Below are 19,317 nucleotides of genomic sequence, written 5' to 3'. Positions count from 1 at the left end.
TATTTATATTGCTATTATTTTGGTTTATTAGTTGTAGGTTTAGTTTTAGATTTAACTATGTTTATCTTTTTTAAGTAATTTGAAATAGGTTTTTATATAATATTGCAATAGTAGCCTGTGCATTAAAATTGTTGTATGCAATCCAGATTATCATTAACATAATTAGGCTAGTTGATAAACTAATAAAGATCAAATTAAAATAACCATATTTCTGTATGTAGGAGATTGCTTTGTGTGGTGACAGGAAAAAGCACTGTTTTTAAGGTGACAATTGGTTATAAATATCCAGATTTTACTGTGTTTTGAAGGTATTGTATATTCATTTTGTTAATTAAACAAAACACTTTAATGTTATACATTTTTTACAATTTCAGTTCTGTTAGGTGTCTTGACTACGTTTTGTATTGCTTAAATATTTCTCTAGATAACCTATATTGACAGATTTTTTTTTTTAATAGGGTCTCATTGATTAATTTTAATTAATTAATGTTGGTTTGCCTCTGTGTGTATAACCTATAAAACAGTTAGGTCCACTTGAACAATTTATTAATTCAATTCTGATTGGATTCTGTTGTTAATAGACATTTACCTAAAGCCAAAAGATGTGTGCCTCTAACAAGTACTTTCAATTTTCTTTTTGATCTAAATGGTATGCGGAAAACACTTGGCGCCAGATTTACCAACAGCGCAAACCCTCTTTTGGTGTTAAACTACTGTGAAAAATGAGTGCTGAAAGGGCATGGACAGTTTATTTGAAAATTTAAATGAACTGTGCAAGGTGATTTTACTATGGTTTGCACTCGTCAATTTACTAGCGTTTCTGACATTATTTACCGCCCAAAAAAGCATGTCTTCAACCAGACGCTAACAGGTAGATTGCATTGGTCATTATGGAAATGATGCGGCTGCATATGTGTTCTTAATTTGCATCAGTAGATCACACACAGAACTATCCACTCCCATGTGCGCTTTTTTTTTTTTTTTTTAATTGTGCTTGCGCCAATTTACCCTGTTTAGTAAATGTTGCCCTTGAGGTTTGTCCCACTCCCTAGAATTCAACTGAATGCTTCAAGCACCTCCATACTTAAACTGCTGAAAACTACTTTTAAACAGGAAATGGTGGAATATTTACATACCGGTACATATTTACAGCCGGTCTAATCGCACAGGATTTTGCAGAAGGTAAAAGTCACTGCAATCTTCACTGATATTGTCCGTAATGATTAGTGAAATGGCACCTTTGGATGGGACTTAAAATCACTGAGAAGCTCTGGTAATACTTACTTTATTTCGCCTCTCCATGTAAAACTAATCCTGTCCCAATAGGGCTATAGAGATGCATAATTTTGAGGCTCTCATGTATTGTCATCTCAAAATTATGGCAATTGTGACATGGCATGAATGTAGCATAATGCATTGTGGGAATACATTTTTGTTTTAATACATTTTAAAATTATACAGCTATTTTAAATGCTAAAATGGTAATGATGATTCACAATATTTCTGTTTTTACTGGTTTAGTTTTCTTTTTTAAACTTTTGAATGGTAGTTTACAGAATATTCACAATTTACATTGACTTATTTTATGAAATGTGCTTGTGTACTTTTCTACAGGGTGTAATCCATGTTGGCTATACTGATCTACCCAGTCGCCTCCCGACTCAGGCCAGCACATTATACTCTAACAACATCATCAAACTTATCCGTGCCATCAGCCCGGACAAGGAAGCTTTTTACTTTGACGTCAAAAACGAATTTGATTATGGCACAATGGACCACGTCATCCGAGGTTCAATAGTCATGAAGGTAGGTTAAAAAGTTTTTTTTTTTCTACAATGTTCTTAGCTACAGGAGGACAGATAAACCGTTTTTGTGTTGCATGCGTAAGCCAGCCCCTTAAAGAGAACCTTTCTTTCAATTGAATGCAACATTTGACACTCAAAGTTCCAGGTGAAATTGGATCTGTTGATGTGTCACAATTGTACCAGGGCCAAAGTTTATTCTCCTAATTTGTGGTTTGAGGAAAAATATTAGCACTTATGTAGAATTGCATAATAATAATAATAATAAATAATAATAATAACAAATATAACCTTATTGTAAAGTGTTAAAGGAATAGTAAAATGATTCAATAATTTACTCACCCTCTAGTCATCCTAGGCATATAACTTTCTTCTTTTAGTCAAACACAAGCGGCGCTATATTAAATAATAGCTTGGCTCTTCCCAGCCTTAAAAATAGCGTTTGCTTAAAAACATAGAAAAAAGTATAGAAAAAAGTACTATAAATATGTATTAAATTTTTTAGACACAAAAAGGCATTTATTCATTGTAATAGTAATCCATGTAGCTCCAGTGGGTTAATAATGATTCTCACGTGAAACAATTGGGTTTTTCTAAGAAAAATATCCATATTTATAACTTTTATAAACTATAATCACTGGCTCCATACATGCGTTTTTGAGTGACCTCTTACCCAAAGTATGACGTAGCCCCTTTTCTCTTTTCTCGCAATCCGCCAATATTTTTCTTTTAAAACTTCTAGGTTTAGGCTGTATTCTATGGAAGCTTGTTTATTACAAAAGAATCAAAGATAAATATCACGTTATCCTTTTAAAAAAAAAAATGATATGGAAGTGGAAGGTTCAAACCAAAGAAAGCCCTGGTCCACTTGACGTTTACTAGAGGCAGACAGTAGTGAAGTATTTTTACTTTCTAATCAAATACATTTTTAAGTATATACTTTATTTGTGTTTTTCTTTTACTTCACTGCATTCCAAAGCATATATATATATATATATATAATGTCATACTTTATACTGCGCTACATTTCATAAATAAAAGTTGTTTTCTTACCTTTAAAACTTGATTACATAAAAAATTTAATACTCTTTTACTTAAGTAAAAATTTACATTACTACACTTTTAATGTAATTAAGTATTAAATGATATTCAATATGAAATGTATTGCTGAAAAAAATAGTGTTATGTTTTGGAATGTTGTGAAGTAAAAGTTTTCCAAAGAAGAAAAGTTTTCTTTCTTCTTTGAAGAACACTATAAAGTACATATACTCGGAAAAACAAAATTACTTGTAAATTTTGAATAAAAAATAAAAATACTTCAATACTGTTCACCTCTGGCATTCACATTGGCATTTTAAAGGTGTAAGGATATGTTCACAACCTTGTTGGCTTTTATTTAATGTGTATTTTGTGACTGAACTTATAGAACATCTAAAACAATGCTCTATACTGGCCTAAATGCGCTCCTTGTTTGTGCGTAGCCTAGCCTGACAAGCCAGACCCACATCAAGATGTTTGGTCTGGAAACTCACCATAGACAGGGCTCAATCCGAGGGGGGGGATAAACGGTTGTCTTTCAAACTCCCTCAGCACGCGATAGGATAGCGCTACACCAACCAGAGAAACGAAGGTGAAGCAGAGCTCGCTGACAGATTAAACATTCGCCGTATCCGGTCGGCTAAACTCTGAACACATCTTCCCTTTTTAAGAATGACTTCAGTGCCGTTCTTTGTTCTTTTCTCAGAGAAAAGCTTAACTCCAAGTCTTCCAGAATCGCAGTCAAAGCTGATTCGACAGACCGCCGCCGTTTGCCAGTTTCTGTGTTTACTAGAAGCATGCAAACGCAACTTGGCCGTCGTCATTATGGCCCCGCCCGGCGACTCTATACACGATGTGATTGGCCCGTCCAGATTGAGAGGAAAACAGCTCAGAAGGGTGTTGAGAGTTCCTAGACGACACTTGCGGGCAGATTAAATTTGCTGCCGCTAGGGTGCGTCTAGGTTTCTAGGCTAAGTGTAGCCTACATATGATGGTATTTTGACTAGCTGAAAAAGCTTTTAATTCTTGTACAAGAGTCAAAACAGATATGCTTGAGCATTCGGTTCTTTTTAGAGTTGCATCTTGTGACGACACGTCCTGTTTTTGGTTCGTTTCCATGTCTTTAGTCAGTGTTGCGTTATTTAATTCGAACTGCACCAGAGTTTGTTTTCCGCTTGTTTAGTGCACACCAGGGTTCGGATGGCAGTGTTCAGAGTTATTCAAATGAACCGCACTAACGGAGCAGTTGAAGCAAACATACCAAGTGTGAACCACACCCATAGACTTCTAATTCGTGACTGCTGTTTTGTTTTGCTCAATCCTCTGTGCTTTCATGTTCATCAGTTCTCACCTTAGCTTACGCTGCGCCTACTTCATATGTTGGATTTAACTAGATTAGTTAATGTGAAATAACAACGAAAAATACTTCTTAAGCATTTTTCTTTGTAAATGTTGAAATTAACAATAAACTAACGTATCAGTAAAATCAAACTGTATCCGTTAATATTATTTAATGGACCTGAGCAAATGTGAACTAACAGTGAACAGTTGTATTATCCTAACCTTAACATTTAATTATGAGCAAGACATTTGTTAAAATATTTATTAATCTTTGTTAATGTTAGTGTAAATTACCATAATAAGGTTATTGATGATATCATAATTTTTGTATGTATGTAATGTAAAGGTGTTTTTTTTAATACCGTAATATGGGTAAAATAAGCATCAAAGTTATGTGCATTCACTCTCCATGGATACACTTTGTTTTAAAAAACACAAAAATTTGGTAGGCACAGGGTGATATTTTGTCCAATCTGACTATTGTCCTAATTTAGTTTGACATCACTGAGCTCAAGGATGTGAAGAGTTTAAAATTTATGACTCAATATCACTTTGGCACTCATTTAGCGTTTAAAGAGTTGAGTGGTGGAGTTTTTTTTTAATTTTGTTTTTTTTTTAAATTCTGGCTTTCACTCTGTCTGCAGGATGGAAAAGTGCTTTTCCCTGCACCACAACCTAACAAAATCCCAGTGGCAGCACCTATAAAACACAAGTCTGTCCAGGAGCTGGAGAAGGAAAGGGCAGCTGCCGTCTCGCCCTTCAGAGCCACCCTCAACACTGCTGGGCTTTACACCGGAGGTAAATCACAGTCCGGCTGCCCTCTCTGCCTCCCTCTTCCCACCGGATCTTTGCAGTTCCTCCGGGGTTAATATGAAAGCGGCACCCCGTGTATTTTTTAGAGGAAGAGACCACTGCATTGGTGGTCTCTGACACTGAACTATGTTAATAAGGCTGTCGTGTACATTTAAAATGCCCCCCACTTTATTGCCTTTGAGATTAATCCAATTTTTATTTTCTTCCCATCTACTCTTAATCTACTTTAGCAATCTGCATTGCTCAGAAATTCCAAAAATAGCTCTCCTGTTTGCCCGCTTTGTCCTAAAATGTGATTAGACTCCAAAGCCCTGCTAAACCAAACGGCGCACAAATGAATTCTATTGGTTGCAGACGCTGAGGAACACTTGTGTGAGGAGAGGCAACGTTGGCTTCACATCAAAGCGCTCACTTCCTCACTCAGACAAGCCACAAATACAACTCGCACGTAAATAAACACCGACTGATAAACAAACATGCAAATGAGATCTTCCTGCCCTTTCATGGTTTGCTGTATCTGTATGAACTACAGGGGATCCTTACTTGCTCGGAAGGTCAGATTCACTGCCTTTTGAAATTGTGCTTGGTCACCTAATTGCGGCACAATCTGTTTTGTTTTCCACATCACCGTAGCCCGTTCTGGCATATGAATGCCAGGAAACTGGGATGATAAAATGGTGGTGGTGTTGGTCCTTACCTTTTGCTGTGTATGTCTGTCGAGTTGAAGGTTTTCTTACCCATGTGAATTATATATATTATATTCATCTTGTTTAAAAAAAAAAAAAATTGTTTTAATATATTTAACGATATTGAGCGAATGCTTTCCATGCACAGTTATACATTCAAAAAATGTTTTCGCTTCAAATACGGTATACCGCAGCCTCAGCCCATTCAGAAATACCGGTTCGTTGGCAGAAACCTCTAAATGCCTCTTCCATTTGTCAGCAAAAGCCTTCAAGTTCAAAGAACCAATCAGAAGCTGCTACTCAAATCAAATGATTTCAATATGAGCTGGCTTTCAATTGTCAAGCGCAATAACTGACTAATAACCTTTGTATTGCCATTGATGTGAAATGGCTGAACCTAGACATAGGAGCCTGATATATATGCTCATTTAAAAGAAAAATGTCAGAGAGACTTAAAGGTGCAGTTTAATACTGCACCTATGTAGTATTTTTGCAGTAAAATATCTAAAAACCACTAGGCCAGTGTTATATATTTTGTTCAGTTGAGTATAGTTACAATATCCCAAATGTTTCCAACCATTTGTAAATTGTGAGAAAATGGCTATTTTAACCAAGGAGCTGGGGACGTCTAAGCATAGCGTCTGAGGGAGTCGCCTGTCAATTGCATCATATCTGCGTTACCCCGGTTTCCGGATTTGGCAGAAACCCTTTACTCTTTGCAGTGTGAACAAGTGTCACAGCAGGCGCTGAGCGAACGCACAGAGTAACGTCATAACATCATTTTAAACGCACTTAAATGTATCTAATATGATAACCAGAGCTGCGTTACCTCATACTCATGACCGGAAAAGCGGAAATGGTGACTGTGTCCCTTCATAATAAAAGTTCCAATGCTTGCGAGGCATGTCTTGCTAAACAGTCACTCCAGCGGCTTTGCTCAGCTCCACAACACTCTGTCCTCATTCATGAACATGATTTCTGCCCGAATCCTAGCCCGATTCTTTTCCACCGGCTGTGAGGTGAAGACCACATGTCCCCAGATTATATAGATAAAATGCTTTTACTTTTTGCATATATAAATATATTTAATTTATATAATGCTTTTACATGTTTTTTCTATGCATTTCTACTCAGGTCTGGCTTCAGCGATCGGTCTTGGGCTTGTAGCTCCCAACGCTGCTTTCACTCAGATGGTTACAACCTTTGGCCTGGCTGGAATCGTGGGATACCACACTGTATGGGGCGTTACTCCTGCTCTTCACTCCCCACTTATGTCCGTTACAAATGCCATTTCTGGTAAGTTAGTAAATAAAGCGACAAGCGTATGTCTTTTTACACATGCATCATTTGCTTAGTAATTGTTAAATAATACGTTTTCCCCTTTGCCATATATCCCTATGCATATTTTATATTATGTGCATTTATAAAAACTTTTTTTATATATATCAGAGGCCTTTTGAAATTTCTCAAGCACAGGTCATCAAAGCGTTCCATTTTCCTCATCTGAGTTTGCTCTTAAGCAATCAAGTGGGTGTGAATTACCTACTTGCTTAAATGGGCAGAAAATGTCACCTCTCTTTTTTTCTTTTCTTTTTTTTTTTCTACACTTGAGTTAGCTGTCTGTGATGGACAGACATAGCCCACCCATCAGGTGGTGAATTCAGCTCTTCATTAGTCTAGACGCGAGTGCCCAGGGTTCAGCAGTCCTCAGAGGACCACATTATCATCAGCCAGCCAGATCAAGGATGCTTCTGTGCTTCATTAAGCTTTTATTCATTTTTCTCAGCAGGCTGAGAAACCAGGAAACGATTAATTGTTTTTAACAAGACCTTGGTGGTCTGCATTTAAAGAGTCCTTTATGTCAAAAAAGCAGTAAACTTCACATCGAGAGTGTGGGGAATCATCTGAAGCAGTTAGTTGCCTTTGACCTGCTGCACACTTCCTGTGAGTTAGTTTATTAGTCTAGTGACTTTTCTTTGTCTTATTTGCGTATGAGGTGTTACATATTTGACACTTACTGGACTGTGTCTTTCACAGGCCTGGGAAGGTGAGCGAGTTGGAATTTGCTTATTCCAGTGCCAAAAGTAATGAAGCTTTCACAAAAGTGACCGAGACGTTAAGCCACTAATATGGAATTTCTCGTTCTCATTGAAAGTGTGGGAGAACTTTTCCAGAAGCATAAAGTTACTCTTGCTTCTGGTGGAGTAGAGTTCCTCTCTCGTTCTTTAATCTACCTGAAACTGGTGAATCAGAATGACTCCACATCTCTTTAAACCGCCTGATCCAAGGAATCTTTTCGGTCTAACGTAGTCTATTAGATATTGGTTTTGGGGTCTATTTTGCCGATGTGACCTAACGGATGTGTCATTTGCTTAAAATGTCCCTCCTTTACAAATACCTCATCGTTTTATCCTCCATGATCACAGAAAGTTGGAAATATTATCCTGCTATCAGAACAACAGCAATCCATTTGTGGATTTCAAGCGGGCTCCGGCATCTTTCATTTTCATCCAAGAGTTTTATTTTACAGATATCCAGACCTCTGCAAGTCTGGGTGCGTGTGTGGCGGTTCGTGCCTGTGTAGGTTTACAAATCGTCTGTTGCGTTTCCTGCAGTGTTGTGGTAGCGTGCTCTTGGCCTGCAAGCTGGTCTGTGATCAATTGTTACTTCTGAATTACAAAGTGAGAGGAAATGCTTACCAACAGTTACACACTTCATTGACTTAAGATAGCGCTAACCAACAGGGCCACCTCAGGTTTGGTCAGTCGATTCGATGCCGCAGAAGCATTTGAAAACGATTAAAGAGGTGATGGTTATCAGATTTCCCTCTGGCATGCCGGTGTTGTCCTCGTTAATTCCCGGTCAAAGTGAGTTACAAATGGCTTGTTTTGAGTGCTGTGCCAGTGTCAAGTGAATGATGTAAGATATGGGCTGTGCGATATTGAAGAAAAATGTGATATGCAATACCTTGTTAAATAATGCCATTATTCGATATTCGATATGCGACACGCAATACGATATTGCTATTAGTGTGTTTATATATAACAGTGTGATTTTTTTATTTATATATAAATTTAAAAACAGAGAATGATACCATTTGTTTCACATTCTCTCTGAGAAAAGAAAGCATCACTACAACTTCTTAAAGTGACCAGCAGTGTTTTAGAAACATTTCTTTAAAAAAAAGTGTGTGTGTGTGTTAGGCATGTGCCGATATCAATTTTTCATGTTGCGATTAATTGCTGAAGCTTTTATCACGATATACCATATTATCACGATATTGAAATAAGTAGCAAAAAAAGTATTGTCATAGCATAACAGCTTTAAGAACTATTTTTGTAATAACAAAAATAACTGAATGTTTAAATACAATAATACAATTCATTATCGTGATAGATCGCATTACCGAACAATCGGCACATGTCTAGCGTGTATTTGGTAGTTTGTGTAAAAAAACACAAAACCGAACAGAAGGGATCACATGCTTTCGGAGAGGCGACTTGTGCACACGTATCGGTGTGTCAAACAGCGCGAGACTGCAAGGAGTTGTTTTTCACAAGTTTAATTACTCTTTTTAACATCAAGCAAGTCACATAAGTAACAGTAGTTGTGTGCCCAGACTATTCTCTGCTATATCCTGACCAAAAACATACACTTTTCACAATGTTGAAGTGACCTACTAAAATCATTCATATATTGCGTGCCATTGCGATATGATTTGCGAAATTTAGATAATTTCGATGTTGCGCAGCCATAATGTAAGACTTAAATGGAAAATGACTCGGACGGTTGTCTTGTTTATCTCACTTTAAATCATTACAATTTAGAAGCAAATCTTGAGGCATCTATGCTGACTAATTATTGACAATTTTCCAGATTTAATGGAATTAAATTCCTTTTGTTTCGAAAGATCTCTCAATTGCCTCATAGTCATTCTATGTTAGTGATGTATTCTGATGGCATGCCATTTTTTGCAATAAACGTGTCACTAATTTCATTGTAGTTTAGTAGCTATTATCAGCTCCTACGGTGGCCCAGAAGTGCACAACACAACAAAAAAAAAAAAGCAAACAAGGCCACAGCACAACATAAATGAGCCACAACACAACGGAAATGCTCCTAACCACTAGGGGGCTCTTAGAGTGCAGTAAAGTTAGTTTTCCTTGCCATTGTTCTATAGATTTGCATGTCTTACAAGGATATAAACACTACGATCAGTTTTAAGTGTGTAACCATTGTATATCGACATGAAATCAATTCAAAATCACCTACATGCATTATAGCTGCATATTTATGCTCGTGAACGCTATTACTCGCTATCACGGTGCTTTATGCCCGAGGGAATGTCTGCCAATTCCAACATGCAGTTGCAGCATACAATGGTTACACACTTAACTTCTCGTAGTGTTTATATCTTTGTAAGACTGGTGAATCTATAAAACAAACTTTACCGTGCTGCGAGAGCTTTTATTTTTTTTTTTATTTTTTTTTTTAATGAGTGGAATTAGTGTTGCAATCAACATGTTGATAATATTTCATTAGTGTAGCAGTAACTTTTTTTAAAATAAAATAACATAGATATGCTGTGTTTTTAGGTTTGACTGCTGTTGGTGGCCTCTCCCTCATGGGTGGTGGATATCTCCCTAGCTGCACGGCCGAGACCCTGGCCGTTCTGGCTGCTTTCATCTCCTCTGTCAACATCGCTGGTGAGTGCGCTGAACACACGATCCCATACCTGCCAACAGCAAAAGGAAAGATAAAACATTGTTAAAATGTCAGAGGCTGAAAGTCGAGTAAGATTACAGATGCACGCAGGTGAGTGCTCTGTGCTCGGGCCGCCCGCTGCCCTCTGGCTGCCCTGCATCTTGTGTTCGTGAGAAGAGTGGCGTATTCCGTTCCTTCCAGGTGGAATAGTTTAGTCCATCAAACCTCACACCTGACGCAGGAAATGTCAGCACGGCAGTTTTGCTTCAAAGAGCCTCTGCCATGTCATAAATCAGGCTCTGCTCGAAACCAACCAATAGGGCCATTAAAGAGGAAAAGGGGGGAAATGGCTCAAAGTAGGCAGGTGGCCAAAATGCCATCCTGAATCCAGTGACCCCTTCATCCTCTTTGTACGGTGGGCCAAAACGCCAGTCCAGGTCAGAGGGCGTGTTAGTGATTTAATGGCATTCTACTAGGCTTTTACAGGCATTTTTCATCATGCTATAATAACAACTTTGGATATGTGTTCCAGTGCATTAAGTGTCTGAGTTTATAAATTTATCTTCTCAGAAAGCAGGTGTTTAATTTCAGTTGAAAGATGTTTTTTGTTATTTCCATTCCTCATACATGATATTTTGTCCCACAGCCCCATTACCCATAAACCTTTGGAAGTTAGAAATATGGACATTCTAGTCTCTCTTTCCTATCCCTTTTTTCAACCGTTTTTATTGTTACAAGTGCATGCAGGGAAAAAATAACAATTGCCCTTTCCAATTTAATTTCAGTAAAAGACAAGGAATTTATGGTGAACCTGCTCCATTAATGACAGGAATGAAAACACATTTTATTCTTTGGCCCCGGCTGTAATGTCTGGATATCCTTCACATTTAATTGTGGGAAAACTGAATGTTCTTTCTAATGCTGTATACATTGTGTTCAACCGTCTGAGTGGATTTACTTTTTAAATATTTTACCGGGATCCTCAGAGGAATGGGTCAATAAGGTTTGAGTGAAACTGGATATCTGTCTGAGTTTAAAATGAAAAGCTTTGGTTTGGTAATCGTCCTAGTAAGTTGCTTTGCTAGGGCGGCATAAGCCAGGAAAATGAATGTAAATGCAATCACATGGCAGTTTAAAAATACTTCACTAATGAGCAGCAGATGAGTGACTCCCGCCATTCTTTGTGGCATCCTTCTGCATTTTACACTTGACTTGACTTTTAAAAAAAGTTATTTTTTATTTGTATTTTATATTATTCATATATATGCACATGCTTACGATGATTTCAACAAGATTGTGTACTATGTATTAAACTTTGTTCATACTATCTGTTTGTTTGATCAGGTGGTTTCTTGGTTACTCAGAGGATGTTGGACATGTTCAAGCGGCCCACTGATCCTCCAGAGTACAACTACTTGTATCTTCTTCCTGCTGGTTTGTTTGTTGGAGGTTATGGGGTGGCTCTTCAAAGTGGCTACAATATTGAACAGGTAAGGACTGCATTACTTATAGTTAACTCAAACTCTTCAAATTATGCAGCTTGTTTAATGTTGGGCGATATGCTCCATATTCTTATCGTCCTATTTTCAGCCTGTGAGTTTGGTGATACACAATGTTATCAGGTTATTTCCTCTGTAGTGAGGTAAACGTATAGCCTAATCATTTGTGTATCTGAGCATTACATTTATTATCTGTTGTGTTAAATAAAGTATTAAATACAAATTAAGCACTTCAACATGTCTGAGAAATATATGGGCATGCATTATCCTCATAGCGTCTGTATTTCTGCATGAGATAAACACATAAATACAGTCCCTGACAAAAGTCTTGTCGCTTGTGTACAAATTGACCTAAAGTGCTGCTGAAATATATTTCTAATCAAGATTTTTTTACAAGAAATGGCTCATTTTAATCCCACCAGCTTTTGTGATAATGTTTCAGTGAAAAACTAAACTTTCAAAAAGTATTCTAATATTCACAGCTTGGTAAAGCCCATTGAGTCCATTTTTGCAAAGACATAAGTGTTGTCACCTAGTCATATGAGCTTCACCTGTGACTAATAATGGATCAATTAGGTCTCAAGTGTGTATAAAAAGAACCCCAGTACGCTAGACCTTCACATCAACTGCAACTAGACCTCTGCAAACATGCCTAAGATTCACCCAGAGACTAAAATTTTGATTATCAAGAGGCTGAAGACCAGATCCACTGCTGATGTGGCAGACACCTTCAATGTGTCTCAGCGTCAAGTACAGAGGATAAAAAAAAGATTTGAAGAGACTGGAGACGTTTTTGACAAACCCAGGTCAGGCAGACCCCGCAAGACAACTGCTCGAGAGGACCGTTTGTTGGCTCAAATCCAAGGCCAGCCCATTTTCCACTGCAGCAGAGCTCCACGAGACCTGGTCACCTGAAGTCCCTGTGTCAACCAGAACAGTTTGTTGGATTCTGTCTCGAAATGGCCTCCATGGTTGAATCAGTGCCTAGAAGCCAGCACTAAACAAAAGACAATTGAAAAACCGTGTGGCATTTGCCAAGGCCCACAGCCTGCTAAAAGGATGGACGCTGGAAAAGTGGCAGAAGGTGGATTTTTCAGATGAATCTTCTGTTGAATTACACCACAGTCGCCGCAAATATTGCAGGAAACCTACTGGAGCCAGAATGGATCCGAGATTCACCCAGAAAACAGTGAAGTTTGGTGGCGGAAAAATCATGGTCTGGGGTTACATCCAGTATGGGGGTGTGAGAGAGATCTGCAGGGTGGAAGGCAACATCAATAGTCTAAAATACCAAGAAATCTTGGCTACCTCTTATTCCCAACCATAAAAGAGGCCAAATTCTGCAGCAGGACGGTGCTCTATCGCATACTTCCATCTCCACATCAAAGTTCCTCAAGGCGAAGAAGATCAAGATGCTCCAGGATTGGCCAGCCCAGTCACCAGACATGAACATCATTGAGCATATGTGGGGTAGGATGAAAGCGGACGCATGGAAGACGAAACCAAAGAATATTGATGAACTCTGGGAGGCATGCAAGACTGCTTTCTTAGCTATTCCTGACGACTTCATCATTAATTGTATGAATCCTTGCCAAACCACATGGATGCAGTCCTTCAAGCTCATGGAAGTCATACAAGATATTACATTTGTATCTTACAGCACCACAACTTAATTTGCTGACACATTTTTGTATTTGCAGTAAATTTGTTCAATTTCTGTATAGGCGACAAAACTTTTGTCTTGCCAAAATTTGACCTTTCTGTCTTGATTAAATGATAAATATTTTTTTCTATGAAAATTATTTATTTCAGTGCATTAAACATCATTTGGGAGGGTTTTAGCTTTTCATATGAGCTATTTCTAACACCAATTAATTAATTAAAAGTCAGGTTAATATCAGGTATTTCTAGAAAATAGATAAGCGACAAGACTTTTGTCAGGGACTGTATAATGTCTTGGGTCAAGAAAGAGTTGGATTTTGCGACATTTCCTCATCCCCAGCTACTGTGAAAAGTTCACTGTTTCTGGATGTGCTTAAATGCATAATAAGGACACTCTTGCCTACCACAAATGTGCACTTCAATAAGCCCAAATAGCGCAGGTTAATGTGTTTACATACCAGAAGAAATTGGGATAAAGAGCAAAAGTATTGTTGATCAGTTTATGCAAAGCCGTTTATATGACCTTACTCTGATAAAGAAAAACTGGTTAATGCCTATATGACCACATGCATGAAGGCTTGAACATAATCTCTCAGAAACAATGATGAATCTACCTTAACATAAGCTGATAATGGTATCCTATATCTTAATTTAATGTCTTAATATTTCTTATGGACCATACATTAAAAATGAGAAGAATCAATATTTGTCGCAAGTGTGATTTGGGAATCAGAAATGTTGCCAACTGTGAGAAGTTGAAGTACCAAAAAGTAGAACTGGAATTGAAATTTGACAAGCACATAACAAAACTATAAAATAAAAGCTAATTAAGTATTTATAAGTGCTATAATAGTATTAAAAATAGTACTAAAATAAGTGTGCCCTTCATTCAACCAAAGTTGCCTAAAATACTTAAACTATTAACAATAATTACATTTGAATTAAAGCTAAAATAAAATGTAAATATTAGATGAAAAACTGAACTGAAAAAAGTACTTAAAGAAACTAAAACTTAAAGTAACTAAAACTAAAAATGATTTGAAGCTAAATAGAAAAATGCTTTATAACATGCTAAATTTCCACAAGGAACTCCACACCAACTTCCTGGCCACCATGTGTGACAACTTAATATAGCGAATATCTAGCTATGTACTGTAGAAATGGATTCTGGAGGATATGTTTCCTCACTTCCTGTGAACCTTCTTGTGTGCAGATGATGTACTTGGGCTCAGGCTTGTGCTGTGTGGGGGCTCTGGCGGGTCTGTCCACCCAGTCCACGTCCCGTCTCGGTAACACTCTGGGCATGATCGGAGTGGCCGGTGGCATTGCTGCTACTTTCGGAGCACTGAAACCTTCCCCTGAGCTCATGGCACAAATGAGTGCGGCCATGGCGGTGGGTGGCACTGCTGGTGAGTGTGTGTGTGTGCGCGCGCATGCACACTTGTGTCTTTGTACAATTCTTCTATAGTCAACAGCTTTTGAACCTTGTGTGTGTGTGTGTGTGTGTGTAAATAAATTGGATGTGACCTTGTGATTTCCCCGCAACCCCAGGTAATGGTCATCAGGTCGTGTGAGTCACACAGCCCGGTACCGCTCTTTCTAGCGAGTCATGTCTAATCTAAATTGCTAATTATTCCTGGAAACCTGCTGGAACGTAGTTTAAACCGTCCCGACCAGCCCCAGCTCAAACCAGAAGTCTGCTTGATTCCAGATGCTTCCACCCTTAGGTCTCAGCCCGCCCAAAACATGCCCTCTACACCCCCCTTCCTCCAACTTGCACTTCAGATTCACATCAACACACACCGCTTCATCGGATGTGACCCGCTTACCAAGCAAGCCTGAATTCCCCTTTCTTGTGTGCTCCACCTTTGCAGGTTTGACCATCGCTAAGAAGATCCAAATCTCAGACCTGCCGCAGCTCGTCGCAGCTTTCCACAGTCTGGTGGGTCTGGCGGCCGTGCTCACCTGCGTGGCCGAGTACATGGTGGAGTACCCCCACTTCGCGACCGACCCTGCAGCCAACTTAACCAAGATTGTGGCCTATCTGGGGACCTATATTGGAGGAGTCACCTTCAGTGGATCTCTGGTGGCTTATGGCAAACTTCAAGGTCCTGCTTGTTTGGTTATATAATAAAATTTAAAGGGATAGTTTACCCAAAAGTGACCAATTTGGTCATCCTTCCATAACCCTCATGTCCTTCCAAACCAAAAAAAGACTTTAAAGAACAGTTTTTGTTTATAGAATGAATGCCAACAGGGCCCTGCAACATTAAAAAAAGAAAAGAATGTATCCTCTTTTGTGTTCAACTGAAGAAAGCAAGTCATTCAGGTTAGGCCTTATACAGTCTTATTATATAATTTATTATCATAAATAAAAAATATATATATTTAAGAAATCAGTATTTAAGAGAACTTTCAATGATAATTTTATTTGACAGTACCATAAGAAATACAGTATTAATGTTTATTGCCTTCTTAATTTCTTAATTTTCAAAAGTTAAATCAAGCTTTTATTTGAGGAAGACCATAGGAGATCTTCTCTTTTGTTGACAGCCGTCAGTCTATAAGCTCTTCTCATTACCTAAATATCTTCCCAAATGCACATTATAAGCAAACCAAAGTCACAGCAAATGTGTTTGTTTGTGTGTAGCAGCATTTACTGTGAACTAAGCCACTCTGAGACAATGAAAACAATGTTCTTTTATATGTGAGCAGCTCAGTGTCACGCTTCACTCTTAAACATGCTGCCTCATTGTCAGTGCCATTGTGAGTTGATAATCACACTAAACCATATAGAAATTCCATTTTTATTTTAATTAATCATACAATTCTAAGTCCTTATTGTCTGGTGTAGCTTTAGCTCACCATCTCACCGGTGCTGCACAGGCCTTGTGTTTAAAGCTTGGCCAGGCGGAACCTCTCAAAATTTGGCACTAATTAGTCACTCCGCCCCCCCCCAGTCATTTTCCACTTGTCCCTCAAAGCTGGGACGCATTATATTCAGGAGCTTTCCCATTCCTCCACCACTACCACCACTCTGAAGCCTGCAGGCTTGCACTGATAAAACTGATTAGAAGTCTCATTTTTATCCTTGTGAGTTTTTCTTTCAGTGTAAAAGGGGGTAAAATGCATAAATGCCCAATCCAGCTGTATTGCTAACTTGTTACGTTTGTAACTGATTCTGTAATTTGGTTAATGTAATTGACTCAGCTCCTACTGATTTGTTTTTTCTTTTTTTCCTTTTCTTTTTTTCTCCTGCATTTACATACTTTGTGTTGCGGTGATGATAAATCAGACATATTATAGTTTACAGCGTTCTAACAGATGCATTTTAGCACTTTAAACAAAAAAGGTACACAACCGCATGTCAGGTTGCTAAAGCACACCTCAAACATGCTTCTAGTTTCCAAGAACGTCTCCTCCTAATTTCCTTTCACTCATCACGCTCCCAAACAGCACATGGTGTCCAACACAAATAGTTTTGCTCTTCTCACTTCACTTCCTCCCCGTGCAGGTGTTCTGAACTCGGCTCCCCTTATGCTTCCTGGACGCCATGCGCTGAACGCCACCCTCATGGCTGCCAGTGTGGGCGGCATGATCCCCTACATGCTTGATCCCAGCTATACCACTGGGTTGACCTGCCTGGGCTCCGTGTCTGCGCTCTCTGCCGTCATGGTAAGGGATTCACTGTTTTCTTAAATATTTTTGCCTGGTTGCGTTTTATAGATTTTTTTTGATGTTCAATTTGAGTGTTGCTAGGCGGTTCAGATGTAGATGATTTGGGTTGGTTGGGCTTTGCCCTGTTTTTTGCAAAGGAGTCTCTAACTGACCGCTTGAAAGCATAATATACAAGCATAATAAATGTTAGTCTTTACACTAAATTCACTAAACAGAAAATATGCACTGACCAGACTGTCGGTTCTGAAAGACATAAGGGGGAATTCTGAAAATCAGTCTGTTAAAATGCCTAAATTCAGGAGCGTTCCCATTCCTTTCCCAAACCCTTGTCTGTCTGAAAATATCACCTGATTCATTAGCCAATATTTTGGCGTTTTGCTGGCTTAGAGGGTTAGTTCACCCAAAAATGAAAATTCTTTCTGTCAATAGTTACTTACCCTAATGTTGTTTGACACCCGTAAGACCTCCGTTCATCTTTGGAGCAGTTTAAGATTTTATATTTAGTCTGAGAGCTTTCTGTTCCTCCATTGAATATATGTAAAGTATACTGTCCCTTTCCAGAAAGGTTATAAAAACATCATCAAAGTAGTCCATATGTGACATCAGTTGGTTAATTAGAATCTCTTGAAGCATCGAAAGTACATTTTGGTCCAAAAATAAAAAAAATTACACCTTTATTCAGCATTGTCTTCTCTTCCGTGTTTGTTTTCAATCCGCAAACAAAGATTTGAACAGTTATGAATCGGCGTATTGATTTAGGATTCGGACCGCGCTCCAAACTGCTGAAATCACATGACATTGGCGATCCAAATACTTAATCAATACACATTCAATGGAGGAACAGAAAGCTCTCAGAATAAATATAAAATATCTTCAAATGTTCCGAAGATGAACGGAGGTCTTACAGGTGTCGAACAACATTAGGGAAAGTAATTATTGACTGAATTTTCATATTTTGGTGAACTAACCCTTTTAATAGGGACAGTCATTTATAATTGCTCTTTTGGTTATTCTTGATGTGGATGGATGGATGTAGAGCTTAATATTGAGTGAGGTCATAAGTTGTACATAGTATAGTTGCACAATCATTTTATGTTCAGCACTTCAGAACGGCAGGCCCTATGTAAACCTCTCAACTCATGAAACCAATCTCTCTTTGGCTTTAGTTTTATTTATTTATTTTATATAATCCATAAGAGCACACCACCATATGATGACAGCTAAAAGTAAACCACAATCATGAAGCGCACTCTGAGTCTCGGTAAACACTGGCGTCATGGGGCTTTCATCATTTGTCAATAATCAGGAAGCGGACATTTTTATACAGCTCCTTTTACCTCCATAAAGATAAACAATCACCTGCAGTATGGTGTCTGGCTCGTTTTACAGCCGCATTCTTCATGTCTGCATCTTCTCTTGCTTGTTTGAATGCATTTTTTACATGATGTGTGGTAGCTGGTTTTGTTCAAGCCTGTTCCCTGAGGAAAGTACATTGTTTGATAATACAGGAATGATATCATGGGCCAGGAAAATAAATACTATGTTTTGACAAACACCTAATGCCTTAATCGAAGCCCATTGCAACCAAATCTGTGTGAAATGTGTTGCTCTGGCGTGATCTATATCACCTTACCTATTTGCATCATCACCCAGTGTGTAAATGAACTGACTTGTTTTATAAAAACGAACTGCGTGTACAATGCTCATACCTGGGGCTTGTGTTTTTTCTTTTGGTGGACTTCCTTTTTGTTTAAACTATGGAATCGAGTTACTGTTGTGCTTTGCTCACTTGTCATTGCTGTAACCTTTGATCTCCACCCTTTTGTCTCTGTGACCCCTCTTTTTTTTCTTTCTTTATAGGGCCTGACCCTGACAGCCGCCATCGGAGGGGCTGACATGCCCGTGGTGATCACGGTGCTAAACAGCTATTCTGGCTGGGCCCTGTGCGCTGAAGGCTTCCTGCTCAACAACAATTTGCTGACCATTGTGGGTGCCCTCATTGGCTCTTCTGGAGCCATCCTCTCCTACATCATGTGTGTGGTAAGTTCTGTCATGGTTCAGTGCATGATTGATTTTCTTCACACATCTTTTATG

General features: G+C 38.5%; 1 protein-coding gene across 1 annotated transcript in view; it reads left to right on the top strand.

Annotated features, from left to right (window-relative positions):
- The window catches only part of nnt (nicotinamide nucleotide transhydrogenase), a 50,432-nt gene that overhangs the window by 16,657 nt on the left and 14,458 nt on the right, over window positions 1-19,317 (top strand). The window contains exons 9-17 of the mRNA XM_067422830.1: window positions 1,615-1,806; window positions 4,826-4,979; window positions 6,815-6,976; window positions 10,276-10,386; window positions 11,729-11,874; window positions 14,759-14,954; window positions 15,420-15,653; window positions 17,060-17,220; window positions 19,084-19,263. Coding sequence (XP_067278931.1) covers window positions 1,615-1,806; window positions 4,826-4,979; window positions 6,815-6,976; window positions 10,276-10,386; window positions 11,729-11,874; window positions 14,759-14,954; window positions 15,420-15,653; window positions 17,060-17,220; window positions 19,084-19,263 — 1,536 coding nt within the window. The remainder of the gene's footprint in view (window positions 1-1,614; window positions 1,807-4,825; window positions 4,980-6,814; window positions 6,977-10,275; window positions 10,387-11,728; window positions 11,875-14,758; window positions 14,955-15,419; window positions 15,654-17,059; window positions 17,221-19,083; window positions 19,264-19,317) is intronic.

The sequence above is a fragment of the Pseudorasbora parva genome, chromosome 18 (genome assembly GCF_024679245.1).
Source record: "Pseudorasbora parva isolate DD20220531a chromosome 18, ASM2467924v1, whole genome shotgun sequence".
In the NCBI taxonomy this organism is placed as follows: Eukaryota; Metazoa; Chordata; class Actinopteri; order Cypriniformes; family Gobionidae; genus Pseudorasbora; species Pseudorasbora parva.
This window is presented reverse-complemented; position numbering and strand designations above follow the sequence as displayed.